The following is a 14637-nucleotide window of genomic DNA, read 5'->3' on the forward strand; positions in this document are numbered from 1 at the left end:
GGAGGGAGATGCAGAAACTTTCTCCATCTCTCTATTTGTCGGCCTCTTTTCCGAGATTCCACTGCGCTTTCGCCTAGGAGAGCCAGGGGGTCGGTGCTTCGATCAAATATGTTCTGAGGGCAGACTGGTAGCCACTGGGTGCTTCTTTACTCAAAGTAGCCATACAAACACGGGAAATGGGGAAAGCGAAAGGGCCATACATCTGGGTCTTTGTTTCGTTCTCGGGCAACAGTCGTAGCCGCTGTCGCATTGCTGGTCTCCTTGTCGTCCCGGGAGTCGCCACCGTGGACCGCTGATTGGACCGTCAATGGGTCGTGCAGCTCCGCGAGCAGCCGTTCCTGTTCCGGCCCGTTCATCGTCGCCAGCGTCTTCGCCGATATGCGTCCAGAGACAATCGCAGCTGTAAAAACGGCGTCTGACTTTACCAAGTCCCGAAGCCGTGTCCATTGCGCCAGCGTCGGCACGCTGGGCTGTCCGATGTCTGTCCGTATGTCAGACACCAGCTTCTGTGCCATGCCCTGTGCAGACGGGACGCTTCGTCCATCTGACTCGATGATCCTTTGGGTAAGTCTGTCTCGCAGCTCCGCTCCAAGGTGCTCGAGAGACGAAATGAGCGACCGCGCCTGAAGGTCTTTGCTGTTAGTGGTAGGTTCACCCTGTGCTGCTGGCCCGTGCATGTCCGCGCCCGTGGACCCGGTGGTCAAGGATGGGATCCGCATCGGCTGCAGATTCGCCGCTGTTGGATGACTGTTGTTAGCTTGCAGCACCACCGCCTGACCCGGCCCGGCCGGTGAGCCAAATAAAGGCAGTGTTAGTGGCCGAAGACCGTTTCCAAGGTGCGGAGCCGGGTAGGCCGGTAAAAAGGTTGACGGAAAGCCCACGGGTGCCGAGGCAGCTGGCCCGAACACAGTCCCGTCTACCATCATGCGCTCCCCGGAATAGATAGCCGCTTGCTGTGCCATGTGTGGATATTGGTGACGCATCTTTTCCATCAGGATCATATCGTCGGCCTCCCTGATCTCCTCAGCCGACAGCTTGTCCTCCGGCTCCTCCTCCTCGAACGTGTCCGTTGATACGATCCGGCAGAGGTGGTTTCCCAGCTCCTTGTTTTGCAAGAGTGCTGCCAAGACCGCATCCTGGTCCTTGAACCGCGCCATCGTCTGGTCCAGCGGCCATTTGCTCGGCTTGGCCGCGTAGTTTCGTATCTGGTCTGCCCACGCCTGCGGGTTCTTCTTGTCCACCACCCGTGACGCCAGTTGGGTCTTGAACACGGCTTGGTCATGCAGCACAGTCTCGAATGTGCCGCCCGTGATCAGCCAGTAGACAAATACGGGCTTCGTCTGTCCGATCCGATAGGCGCGGCCGATAGCTTGCTGCTCATGCATCGGATTCCATTTGAAATCAAAGATCACCACCCGATTCGCCCCGTGTATGTTGAGGCCCACACCGCCAGCAGTCGTCGAGATCAAGTATATCTCGTCTCGCCCCGCATTGAAGCTCTTCACCATGCCCTGCCGCCAACGCACCACTGTATCGCCGTCGAGCCGGCTATACCGCCGTTTCTTCCGCTGAAAGACGTCTTCCAGATAGTCCAGCACGAGCTTACTCTGGGAAAAAATGAGAACTTTGTCGCCGGCCTCACGGGCTTCATCGAGGATGCCCATGAGCACCATAACCTTGGAGGAATGGTGCAAGTCGTCAATGTTCCGTTTTTGCCCTATGCTCAGCAACTTCTGAACCACTGCAAGCGGAAGTGTGGCGGAATAAGGGGAGGCTGATGACGGATGATGCGCGTCTCTTTCCCTTTGGCCTTCCCGGATGTGCGACTTCATCTCCTCAAGTCTCAGCTTGAACACCTTTGGATGTGCCAGCAGAAGTGTCAGGTTGAAGAGCAGGTTCCAGAGCTGCACTGTGTTGTTGATGTCGCTGAGTATCCCCGGGTCATTGACAATATCAATGAAGCGTTCGTATACTTGCATCTGCAGCTCCGTAAGCGGCAGGTAAAGAATAAACTCCTTCTTTTGCGGCAGCTCTCCTTTGAGCGTGGCCACCGTGGCTCGGTGGATTTTCGGAGCCACTGTATCCTTGAGAACTTTGAGCCGCATCAGGGCTTGTCTCTTCTGCTGCTTCGTGCTGTCTCGGTAGAAGCCTTCTTTGATCGGCGTCGCGTACTTGGCCGCAAACTCACGATGATCTGCAAGATAGTTTGGTGCCACCCAGTTTATCATCGAGTGGTACTCCTCTACCGAGTTGGCGAGGGGAGAACCGGTCATGGCAATTCGCGCCGTCGTTTTGAAATTGGCTGTCGCCTCGTGAAGCTTTGATTTGGGGTTTTTGAGCGCATGGGCCTCGTCGGCAACGACAATGTGAGGCGAGTCCTCCAGAAGAGACTTCATTTCATCTCCGAAGAACTCGAGCAGTTTCCGAAGCATAGGGTAACCGATAATCATGACTCCTCCATTGTCGGCCCATCGCTTGACCGTTGTATATCGCTCCTCGCTGCTCAGCTCCGACGTCAATGGATAGCAAACACCCAGGAGCCCAGGTGGTGTCCAGCAGCTAATCTCATCCAGCCAGTTTTCAACGAGGCCCGAAGGACACAGTATCAGCGTTTTCGACTCTCGCAGATCAACAGGAATCTGTGCAACAATATTCTCATCAGGCGAGATAGCGGATTCAGAAATTGCCACCAACAGTGTGATGACCTGCATCGTTTTGCCGAGCCCCATTGTATGAGCCAGGAGACAGCCCTGCCGCATCTCAGAAGGGATGAGGAGCTGGTTCCACATAAACCGCACTCCCGCAATCTGGTGGTCACGGATGCGGAGGCCGATTTCAGGGTTGACGTAAATGACACTCTGGTTATCTTCCCTCGCATCGTTGATAATGAGTCGTGTCTTATCACGGTCGATGGTCCCAGACAGGACCAGGTTGTTGCGGTTAGCCTGACGTCGGCGATCCAGGGCCTCTGCCCGTGCCCTGTCCTTCTCGCGCAAGCTCTGGGCTTCCTTATCCGTGCGAATCTGCCGGCGACGCCGGTAAGACGGGGATGGCCGAACGTCCTTATCGTCGTCATCCTCCTCTTCTTCCACTGATTCGCTCTCCACTTTGATAAACTCCGGTCCATTGACCTGCGCTCCGTTGTCTGTGGCTCTGGGCGGAACCGAAGATTTAGCGCGGAGGAGCGAGTCAAAATACGGCTGCAAGATTCGCAATTTGACGCAGAACTCTCCGATACGGCCACGATTTGTCTCAAGCCGATTGCGTGTCTCATCACTCAAGGGGAAGAACTCACGAGCGCCAATGCTGTGGCGTGTTATGAATATGTCAAATAATCTGATAAATGCGCCAGCAACATCAGAAAGGGTGCCTTCTGAAGTCTCTTCGACGCCTTCCCCGCGGAGGATCGTCCTGCGCATTGCCGGGACACAAAGCGTGTTCCAGATCATGTTCTCATCCTGGCCCATAAGGTCGAACAATTGCTGCAGGGGGGCGACGTCATATTCAGAGAGTAGCGTGCAAAGAAGCCGCTGGACATCACCACATTTCTCCCAATACCCGACGCCCTTCTGCACGATGGCTTCCAAGTCATCTAGCGGTAGTTTTTCGCCATCTTCCAACCCAGTCGAGAGGGTGCTCGCCGTGGATCGTGGCGATGCTACGGCGAGATCTTGTTTGTTGTTACTTTCGTCGTTGCCAGCGTCGCCTGCGCCGTCAGAGTCGTGGGCATCGCCTTCTGTAACGGGCACGTCAATGTCCACAAGCATCGGGTCACCCAGCGGAGGAACTCCATGTGAATCGTCAGGCGGATCATCATCATCAACAATGAAATCATGCACATCATCCTCTTCTTCAGAAGCGCTCGTTAGGACTTCATCGCCGTCGTCCACGACCAAGACGCGGATGGCTCGTTGCTGAGTACGAGGCGCTGATGTCCGTGTAATTGTAGGCTTTGCTGGCTGGTTGGGAGATGCAAAGACTTTCGCCCTCCACAAGGCACGCTCTCGGTCCTCGACGCTAGCCTCAAGGACGCCAAGCTGACGCTGGATCTGGGCTTCGCTTCTCCATTCATCTGACCGGATTGCCTTTGTGATATTAGCGATGCGGCGCCCCAGCCTCTCTGCAACGGCAAGCTCTCCAGTCACGTTTGATTTCAGCGACCCGGACCGTCGCGCATCAGTCCAAAGGGTATGCATATCTCTCTGCAGCCTAGGCAGCTTTTTCTGGGCCCATTTGATCTCCATGTCGCGTATAGCCTCATTAATGACAGCGTCAACAGCTTCGCCAGATAACGATGCGTCTTTCTTAGGCTGCGGGTTGGCTCGTTCCCTGGCCTCTTGTTCCATCTCTGCCCATGTCTCCGAGTCATATTCCTCGTCCTCGTCCGAATCTCCTAGAAGAGGAAGCACGTCATCCTCTTCTTGGACTACAGTGTCTGTGCCGGGGCTCGGAATTTGTCGTCGTCCGAGATTCATCTTCGACCTCTGAGGTTTGAAATATCTTCTAAGAATCCGCTCTACCTGAAGTCGACGGCCTGCAGGGATGGGCTTTGGAACAGCCCAGCTGAAGTCGGAGATCTCCAAGACGGCATTTGTCTGGCTCAGGGGGTCTTGCGTTTGTAACAATACTTCCTGTAAGAGCTTCCAATTACCGAGGTATGCTCCTGGCACACTTGCTTGCCATAACTTTTCGCGTGTAGCATCTGTCTCGATGTCTGCTTGGGCTCGGAAAAAGCGCATGGTAGCCCGAGGATCTGACAAGCCAGAAATGTTGACAGGGGCAACTCTCTTTCGTTTCTTGGATGTAAGCGCCAGGTCGCCTGGATCACTCAACCCATCAGCGGTTGCTGTGGCGAGAGAATTATCATCTTTTTGCATATCTGCAAGGCTTTCTGCAGCTGGTTGAAGGGGGTGCTCAGATACTGTTTCTGTTTCCTCCAAGTTCATAGCATCTCCTGCATCGCCGCCCGGTGAATGAGAGGGTTCCGCTTCTTCTGTTCCATGTCGACTCTGTGCGTCGAGAAGTGAAACGTGGTTATGTCTTTCAGTCTCAGTTGTCTTCCAGTCTTGGTATGCGGGACTGATCTCCTTGAACAGTTTGAGAATGTAGCGAAGAGTATTCTTGTGAGGAATCTTGTTAATCTTGAGATCTTTACACAGCGAATCAAATGGGTAATCCCCTCCTAGGTCATCGGATGTGAGCAAATCATATCCATCTAGCTCGTGTTCTCGTAAAATCCCTGCCAGACTGTCAAGATCTGGCCACTTGTTTGCCGGTCTTGCATCTCGAGATCGTTTTAGCAGGTAGAGCTCCTGAATCAGCCGCTCCGTCGACCATTTAAAAGGGTCGGAACTTTCCGAAGACTCGGCCATTTTCTGAAAGGCTGGATCGTATGCACGTGGGCCACGGGTGCTAAGAACGAAACCGGAACTCATCCGCCAGTTCCATACGAGCTTTCACGAATACCGCTGTGAGTGAAGCCACCCGGTTTCAACTGTCGACTATGATATCGTCTCAGTTCGCGGAGACCCGCCAAAGCCAGAGCCAATTATGTCTTGCCCAACTGACGTGCCGACTTGAGCAATAAAGGAATGTATACTTGATGGTAGAATAAAGAGGTGAATGGGCCAAAGGCTGGGGCACATTAATATAGAAATATTATAAACACTGATGATTTGCTGCGATATAGGGTCGGCTTCTGAAAGCCAGATGAGAGCAAATGTGAATGTGGATCGAAAGGAGCTGCAGCGACCAGGCCGACGAGTTCTATGGTTTGCTGGGTGCAGTCGCGAGTACAGCGTATTGGTCAGCAGATCATACTGGAATGTGTGGCTAAGTGGCTCAAGTCGATCGGTCGTTTTGTGCAGGCTTCGAGTGAAATATGCGCCGTGTGAGAGGGGGTCAGGGAAAAACGGGTTGCCTTCACGCGACTTGACCTCGCTGTTCTGCCGTGTCTCACCGCCCATCCGTTGATGAAACGAAACGGTTTTATCGCTTTTGAACTGATCGATACATACCGTCGATTTAGCACTAACAGGCAATCAGGGTATTGTAGATATGTTCTGTATGGTCTTCTCCATTTCTTGCATGTTTGCATATAATGATAGAGATCGATCTGTACCAACATAAAATATACCAAGACGTAAAGCTGCGCAGTACTCCGTACGCCACTTCAACGATATGTCTGCAGCCCAGGCGATATTAATCATTAGTGGCCAGAACGCTGTAAACGGCCTTAGCCCCTTAATCGCCAGCGTACTACTCCGTATGGAGTACCAGATTGCGAATACCTACAACTGCTTGAGAAATTATACGCAACAGTCTTACCCCGAACTAAAGTGTTAGTCCGTAGGGCTGACAGCGGTCTCAAAGACGATGGAGAACCATTCACCTGCGCCATATCGCGCCGGAATAGGTAAAGCCTTATTTTGTATAGTTGACAGCGTTTTTAGATCAGTGGAGTCCCATTTGGTCCACTGGAAAGCTTATTCCGTATGGAGTAAGTATTCCGTACAGGTTGAAATTGCCCCTTGTGGTAGCGATTCTCGCGCCCCTAATCAATGATATAATCTACCTGCTCAAAAATGCTAAGGTGCTGCACGTTGCCAAACAGCGAGGAAAATTTAATTGACCAGTTCGTCATCACTGAAAGTGGCATGCATAAGCCTAGTAAGCAAATGGAGCTGAATTGCATCTGTCAGCGTACACCACATATATTCAGCTCTGCCTAGAAAAACATACCCAGCAAACGGAATCTTGTGTCGCCCTGTTCATCCTCACCAGCACCACTCTCCCCCTCTATTAGTTTGGCGAAGCCGGCTGTCTCCCACCTGCACGTTACGAGGATGGACCCCGTAACAGTGCAACAAGCCCTAGCCCTGTTTTCCGGCAGGTCACCCTGCTAGCCACGCCGGCTAACCCCATTAATGCCGCACCTCCGCCCGGTGCTGTGCCGTTACAAGCCTTTAACGGCAACGGGCCACGTGTATTATGCGCTGTACCAAAGTCAGGCAGTTAGTCGTGTCTCATTCGGCGTAAAGTTGTGGGATTAGGTCTGGTCTAGTAACGCAATCGGCCGGAGCAACTCAGTGATACGCGGAATCGACTAGGCCGAGTATCTATCCTCACCCCATACACCCAGTGGCGAAAACCCACAGGGTGTTACTGCTTCAAGTCACACGTTTCTAATGTTGCTTTTATCACGAAATGATGTTCAAAGAAAACTTGTAATTCCAGGATACTGCCAGGCGTCCGCACCAAGCCCCATTTATATTATCTACGGAGTACAGAGTACACATCCTGTTTTCTTCCACCCCTCTCCGATTACAAAGGCGACGGAGATGGGGCGCAGCAGACGACGTAGCACTGGAATCACGCAAGCATTCGAGGGCAACCGGGAAGAACTCACGCTGATCTACTCGTAAGAGACGATATCGGGTTGGAGTACGGAGTAGACAAATCGTATTCGTCGTGTATCACGTCTTGGCGCTATGTGGGAATGACAACGCCACCACGTTACTCCATACAGCTACAGTGGTTAGACCGGGCAGAATCGAGGGTGCTTGCATTATCAAACACTCTATTTCACCACGTTGTGGGGTATCACTACTAGAAACGGTGTTCCCGACTTGGGCGCATTTGACCCGCTGCTATCACAAGCATATTATTCCGTGCTCCGTTGTAGCACAGTGGCAAACCCAAGGATATCTCGATCATGTTCCAACCTTGAGTTATCTCCCGCCAAGTCCTCGTCTTTTTTTTCACCAGCAACTTGTGAAACTCTCTCGGCTTGTCATCATGGAAGACCAGGCCGCTTTCACGTTTGCAACCAACGTCATTTGCATCATAGGGCTGATTGTGGCCTATTTTGGCGCCGAAACCGCCGCTCAGTTTCCGCTGGAGAACCTCCTTTATCCCCAGCGCTTTTTCGCAGCCTACCGTCCGAGACGGGCCCTGGTCGTCGGTCTGCTGCTGCCCATGGGAGGGCCGCTGTCCAAGGTTGCCCTTGATGCTCTCGATGGCATGTTCACTCAGGGCCTGTTCGTCGGCCCCCTCGTCGGCCACATGCTCGATACCATCTTCTTTTGTCGCTCCAACTGGACGTATACCCTGCACGGTCACGGCCACGGCTATGCTCCTCACTCCGAATCGGTCCGGAACTGCATCTGGGTACGCGCTCTCTGCCGTATATCTGTATCCGTCCTTGGCGCCGGACGTGACCGCGTCACTACTGTGAAGACGGAGAAAGACACTGCTATCACGCGACAAAACTCGCCCACTCGATCTCAGACCTTTGTCACCCACCTGACCCTCGCACATCCGTCACCTGGCCATCGGAGCTTTCAAGACACGCCCCTCGTGAGCGAAGATGCCGGCAGCCCAAGCCGTCACGTGTTCCTCGCTATCGTTACCGCTGAAGCCACGGCCATCCTCACCGCAGCCGGCATATGGAGCTTATACCGCTCTGTCTGGGCTGCTCTCTGGCTCATACCCCTTCTCCTACGTCTTGTCAGTGCATTCTTCGCGCTCGACCGCGAACCGGCCCTGGACTTGTCGCTGTCGCTCGGCGAGACGCCCCGCAACTTTGAGATCCACTGTCCCGAGTCATTGGGCGGATTTCTTCTCATCACCGGCCCTCCCAGCCTCGTGCTGCAGTTTTTCCGCCACTACGGCCACCCGATCCGCAACCGTTGCCGCGAGGTGGTCCAGTTTCTGACAGTCGCGGCCCTCGGTTGCTTCTTCCCTATCAGCATCTTCTGCTTCGTTGCCTGGATGCCTGCACACATCCAGTACGTCTGGCTCTGCTACCAGACCTACATCGTTGCGGCCATGTGTGTCGGTCGCTATTCCTTGGCCCGATTCAGCACTACGACAGAGTCTCGTATCGGAGAGCTGCTGGCCCCTCGGCCGGACACGGCCCAGGAGCAGACAATCCTGTTCGGACAAGCCAGGGACGGACTCGGCACGGTCAGAGCCAGTGCCGAGACCACGTACTTCCGCCGTTACGAAGAGGGCAGAAACTTTATGCAACAGCTGCTCCATCAGAGTGAGGCTAAGTAGGACCTTGGATGACCAGCGCCGACTACATCCACAACAGACAGCGTGCGTTGAAGCGAACAAAAGACGAATGGCAACGAGTCTAAACGGCCGCAGGATTATTTGATGTGTTATGCAGTATGAAAACAACCTCTCAATTTGCGCGTGTAGACGCTTTCCCTGCTCTGTCTGGGTGGTATCTAGGTGACGGGCAGACTCATCGTCTCCCATGCAAGCCGGCTGACTTGGTCTGTCATCGATGTGGTATACTCGATCCACGTATACAGGCCGTATCGAAAGTACGTCTTTCCGATGACAGCGTTCGGCGTAGTCGGGTGGACAGGACTGAGGAGCAGCGCCACTTGCCGACGTCGCTCCTCCTTTCCGCACTCCGGCCACCTGAGACTTCCCAGATGGAGGAGTACCAGGTTCTCTCGGCCATAACGTCTGAGTAGTTTGGGCATGAGCACCGTATTATCCCAGCGGATGTGCCAGGCGAGCGCCGGTGACGGATCGAGGGCCTTGCGCATGTATTCATCCAGATGCAGCTGTGCGCTGGTGGACGAGAGATCCCGACGTCCAGGACTTGTCAGGAGCTCGTTCAGGTCCGCCAGTAGGCAACACCTGCCGTGCGCGACAGCGGTGCCCGATTCTACGAGCGAGATGCGGCCGAGCGGCCTAGGATCTCGGTAGTCCATTAGGCTGTCGGGCACAGTCGAGTCTCGCGTGATGCACCACGTGTGCCGCGGTACATCACATGCGGTGTGCGTGAACATCTGTCCGAGCATGGGACAGCACTGGTTGATAGCGTCTGCGAACTCAAGCTCGAGCTGGGCAAAGCCGGGATAGAGTTCCGGGGCGAGATCCGGCTGGGCTGCCTTTCCCACCCGGAGGCTGTAAAGCTGCATGATGGCGTAGATCCGGTCCTCGTCGTGTTCCGTATTGCGGTATTTGGCCGTGCCGTACTGGACGTTGGGGTTGTCGGTGTCCAGATAGTAGAATCCGGTCGAGAGCAGCCACTGCTGAATCCGCGAGACGTGTTCATGGACGGGTGAACTGGGCTTGTATGCGTACGCGTCGGCATATCGCAGCCTTCCGGCGCGGTCGATGAGGGCCAGCACATCCTGCCACACGTTTTGGGCCGTGTTGACGAACATAAAGAAGTGCATAGCGTCCGTGCCATCCCAGGTCAATTTCTCGGCCGCCAACGAGATCGCCATGGCGTCTTTGCGCATTACGATCTCCTGCAGCGTCCACAGCGACGAGAACCACGGGTCTTCAAAGACGGTATCGAAGGCCGTCCGCAGGCGTGCTACCACATCTAAGAGGCTGAGGCCATTGTCGGTCTTGCCGTGGTCGATGAAGTTGCGCAGCTCCACGCCAAAGCTGACAATATCCTTGATGGCTGTCTCTCTACCTCCGACGATGCTCGTCAGCCAGACAAAAGCGTGGGCCGCCTTGTTGAAGATGCTCGCCTGGTTGCCGATCTCGATGGCCATGTCGGGGTTGCCGGGGCGCTGATCGATGCAGGCAACGTCGATCCACGCCCACTCGATGGCATCACTGCCGAGACGCTCGTCGATCACCCTCTGGAACGCTGCGGCCGTAAAGTGCTCTGGATTGATGGCTGGAATCTGCCAGTCCACTCCTTCTACGGCGAGCGTCTCCCCCCCGTCCACCTTAAAGCGGCCCCAGGTATATGAGAGAATGCTATATTGAGGCCGCTGATGCACCTTACCCGTAGGGTCGCGATAGTCGTGGGCCGAGTGCCGCCGTACTGATGTCCTGGTTGGGATGTGGAGCAGTCGGAGCGGCCAGTAGTCGTCGGCCAGCTTAAACGTATGAGGTGACTAGCAGTGGAGATTAGCAACGATGGCGAGCATTCAAGGCCTGCTGTGGGAATCTGAATACCATTTTCTCAGATTACCTCTCAGCATACAGAAAGCATAGATCTGAAGAGACACAACTCGGTTAGCCAAGTGCGATGAGGAGGACAAGGCTGAGGTCTCATCGGGCATCTATTTGTGTTGGGCTAAGCATGCTAGCAGTCCAGTATTAAGACGTTACAGGGCCGACGACATGTCATCTCTTATCGGATTTAGTGCGCCGCTGCAAAGCCCATGTTCCTGTCCAGCATTTGCTTCACCTCCTCTCTTCCTGCACGAACAGACAGAACGTGGTCTATCGTCAGCCTAGCTTCCACGCGGGCATTCCTTCCCTTGAGACACGCGCAGCGATCCTTGTACAGTATCTTGGCAACCTTTTCCTCCGTCCTCGAGCAGCCCTCCCAGCCGAGAATGCGCAGAATGTGCATGGCCAGAATGCAGTAAAATTGCTGTCCCAACCAGATGTACTGCGACCTCGTCTTCATCCAGGACAGGGCAAAGAGGCCGACGGGAAAGTAGAGCACAAAGATGTAGACGATGGCGATGCTGAGAGTCTCACGGACTCTGTCTATGACGGTGTGTCGTATAGGGTGACCGTAGTGCACAAAGAACTGGGTCATGGCCGTTGTTGCCGGGGGGGCGGACAAGCCAAGTATGAATCCGACCGCCGAGTCGTAGATCTCAAAGACCTCCTTGTACTGTGGATCAGTCCTTTCTGTCCAGAGCGTTGGAATGGCCTCGCCGCCGGCAAATACGTCCTCGCGCCTGACAGAGGAGATGGCGGCGAGCAGCCGGAGGACGACGGGCAGCAGGAAATAGCCGACCAGCCAGGCGTCGGGTCCGTTGGACGCATTCCTGCCAAGGAATGCCCAGAGGCCCGTCGCGACGGCTACGCAGATGGTTGACAGCTCGCTGGTGACGATGCTCAGGAAAGTCCATTTTGTCAAGTCCGTCTCGACGACGTCGTTGGCGCCCGGCGGCGCGGGTTCGTTGTCGAGGACGCTGAGCCTGAGGCGAAAGAGAAGCTTCACGGACCGGCTGGGCACTGTGATATCGGTCGTGGTCTCTGCCGCGGTCTTTTCCACGTCGTCACCGCTGCCGCCCGAAGCCACCGGCCGGAGGACATGTCGTCGCTCCACCTCCTTTAGCACCTGGTACCAGAAGCCGTTGCGGACGCTGTCGGCAGTCCGCTGCTGCTCTGGTGTGGCCGCCGTGCGGTGGAAGTAGCGCACGTCCCGGTGCTCGCCGTAAAAGGCGGTGCCCAGCATGTCGCCGCGCAAGAAGCCGCGGTAGAGCCCGTTGTCGCGGAAGTCGTCGAGCGTCGCCAGGGCTGCCGACTGCAGTGGGCCACTCATTGGGTGCAGCAATGCCAGCTTGACGCCGGTGGCCACGTCGAGGTGGTTGTGGAACCGCTGCGGCCACAGGAGCCGCTCAAAGGTGCTCTTCTGTGCCACATCACCGCCGAGATAGCCGATGACGGCGCCGAGGGCCGCTATCACGGCTGACATTGGTCTTGGATGCTCTTTGGTAGTCCCTGAAGCTGGCCCTGCTCGCTCTCTCCAGGATGTGTCTGGCTCAAGGCGAGCTGCGACTACAGCAAGAGTAAGCAGCAGCCACAATATCAGCCCACCAGGCTGGCACGGACATCAGTGCCATATGCAGAGTCTCTGAGCCGCATGCCCATGATTGTATATGCCGCCTTCTAAGTGGTGGCCTGTAATCTGCAGTTTCAACGCGGTCGGCTCAATAGGCCCTTATTATCCACCAACCATCCACTGCCACGGATGAGAAGGCCCGTGACGCCAATGTGACTTGCCATCAGTGTCAATTCAAGAGACAGCGTGTGCTGAATGACGGTCTCCTCTGCGCGGCCTGACCCCACTTCCGATAAAGCCGCCTGCTAACGGCTACCTTACTGAGAGAGGCAACTTTTCAGAGGAATCGTGCTCCTTCTGTTACAGTTGCTATGGCGTGGTCCGTGTTGGCCGTATGTAGTAAAGTCAAATATTAGCGAAGACGGAAGAAGCTATTGAGAAAAATGGTGTTACAATCTAAGTGTACTGGATGTGGGAGTACTTGATGATCTGTTGAGTTGGGGGATTACGGAGGTTCCTCAAATTGTTCGTGGGTGTGCCTGGTTCGAGGCTGGTGGTAAACCACTCTCCGTCTTGTCGCATGGGCTTTTGTTGGTTTGATTCCGGACAGGTATGATGGTTTTTCCAACTTCCTGGACAGGAATTATCACGGCAGTATGCCTGTCGGCTTTTGGGGACATTTGGCTCGTCGCCGGTGGCCAGATCATAGCCGGAGAGACCACTCCTAGTGTGCCGATTTTGTCCTCGTGGGGTGGCATAGAAGTTTTGCGCATTTTTGCATATATCTCTCGTGTAGGGGAAGTACTCAGCACTCGCCATGGAGAATTGACCATGAGATCTTGGCTTTCGAAACAACATCAGCATTCTTTGTTTTTCTCCTCTTCGTTTTTTTTTTTGGTAGGTTGGAAACCTCTGTGTCGAAATAGACAAGGTTTTATCCGTAGCTGTGCTTTTTTCATACAAAAAGAAAAACCCCAAAACCCCAAAACAAAACTTTACTACAAGTATTGGCCAGGATCAGCAGCATCCTGCAAGTAGTCCTGCAAGAATAGAGCCTCGACAACGAGAGGGAAGAAGAGAGAGAGGAGAGGCGCCAAAGCGCAAGAGGCTGCCAGACCGTCATCTCCTCAAGAGAACGAGGTTCGCTCGTTCGTCACAGGAGAAAAGGCAAAGAGCCAGAGCGGTTCGAAACACCAAGTCAGGATGACTCTGGAGAATCTTGCCAAGGAACGATATATACTTGTGATGAAGTCGTTGATAGCTTGCGGGAACGGACTAGGCAAAGCTGGGAAGGTCCAGCCAGGCTGTCATGCTGCCAAGTTGACACGAAAATGAAGGGAACATCTCCGGACATTCTTTCGCGGCACAGCCGGGTCACCTTCAGAGAACTGAAAAGGGTCCTGGGTCTGTGCTCGCGCGGAGTCCAGATGACGGCAAAAGACCAACGGAAGGCTTGCCTCGCACTCCATCCCACCTCAAGAGTCGGATACTTCACAACCACAGTTAGATGCCGTCCCGTATCACGCTACTTTTTTTTCAAAGGTTCTTCTTGTTGCAACGCGTCACGCCGCTCAGAGACGGACACGGGCTGGACGAAAGAGGTCCTTTCCCGGGGTGCTGCCCCGACGTGCAGCTACTCAATGAAGAGGGTTGCTTTCCAAACGGTGAAATGTCGTATACGTCTGTCAACGTGTGGACGTTTGGTTTAAGTGAGCTTAGCTACTCTCGTCTTCGCAGTAGCCGCCCCTCCCATTTGTAAGGAATTGAGAGGGCCGAGTACGACGTGCGATTTTCTTGCGAATAAGCAAAAAAAAGAAAGGAAGACATCGGCTTACCTTCTACTTCCAGTCAAGCGTGGCCAACGAAGTAGTATTCATGTTTCTGAAGCCCTCTTCACCACACAAAGAGATAAACTTTAAAGGGATACATTTCTTGAACAGTCCATCTAGACAAGCAACTTTCTTCCTTGGGAGCAGCCTCTTTTCCCTCTTCTCTGACATCAGGAGCATCACTCGAGCAAAAAATTTCTCCAAAACTTCCGTCATCCACTTCCGCTTCCTTCAACAGGGGCAACAACAGCCATAAAAGCACTTTGGGAGGCCAACCCACCGTTCAGGCAC

General features: G+C 54.3%; 3 protein-coding genes across 3 annotated transcripts; 1 reads left to right on the forward strand and 2 right to left on the reverse strand.

Moving 5' to 3' along the window:
* Positions 1-146: 146 nt before the first annotated feature.
* Positions 147-5372, reverse strand: CMQ_7736 (snf2 family helicase; the record flags this gene model as incomplete). The annotated part of the gene is made up of 1 exon (XM_014314741.1): positions 147-5372. One exon carries the CDS (start codon positions 5370-5372, stop codon positions 147-149), a length of 5226 nt encoding a protein of 1741 aa, XP_014170216.1.
* Positions 5373-7797: 2425 nt separating this feature from the next.
* Positions 7798-9060, forward strand: CMQ_7369 (uncharacterized protein; the record flags this gene model as incomplete). Its single annotated transcript, XM_014314374.1, has 1 exon — positions 7798-9060. One exon carries the CDS (start codon positions 7798-7800, stop codon positions 9058-9060), a length of 1263 nt encoding a protein of 420 aa, XP_014169849.1.
* A 176-nt stretch (positions 9061-9236) lies between these two features.
* Positions 9237-12430, reverse strand: CMQ_7047 (uncharacterized protein; the record flags this gene model as incomplete). Its single annotated transcript, XM_014314052.1, has 2 exons — positions 9237-10886; positions 11204-12430. 2 exons carry the CDS (start codon positions 12428-12430, stop codon positions 9237-9239), a joined length of 2877 nt encoding a protein of 958 aa, XP_014169527.1.
* Positions 12431-14637: the final 2207 nt, after the last annotated feature.

Source organism: Grosmannia clavigera (genome assembly GCF_000143105.1).
Source record: "Grosmannia clavigera kw1407 unplaced genomic scaffold GCSC_173, whole genome shotgun sequence".
Taxonomy (NCBI): domain Eukaryota; kingdom Fungi; phylum Ascomycota; class Sordariomycetes; order Ophiostomatales; family Ophiostomataceae; genus Leptographium; species Leptographium clavigerum.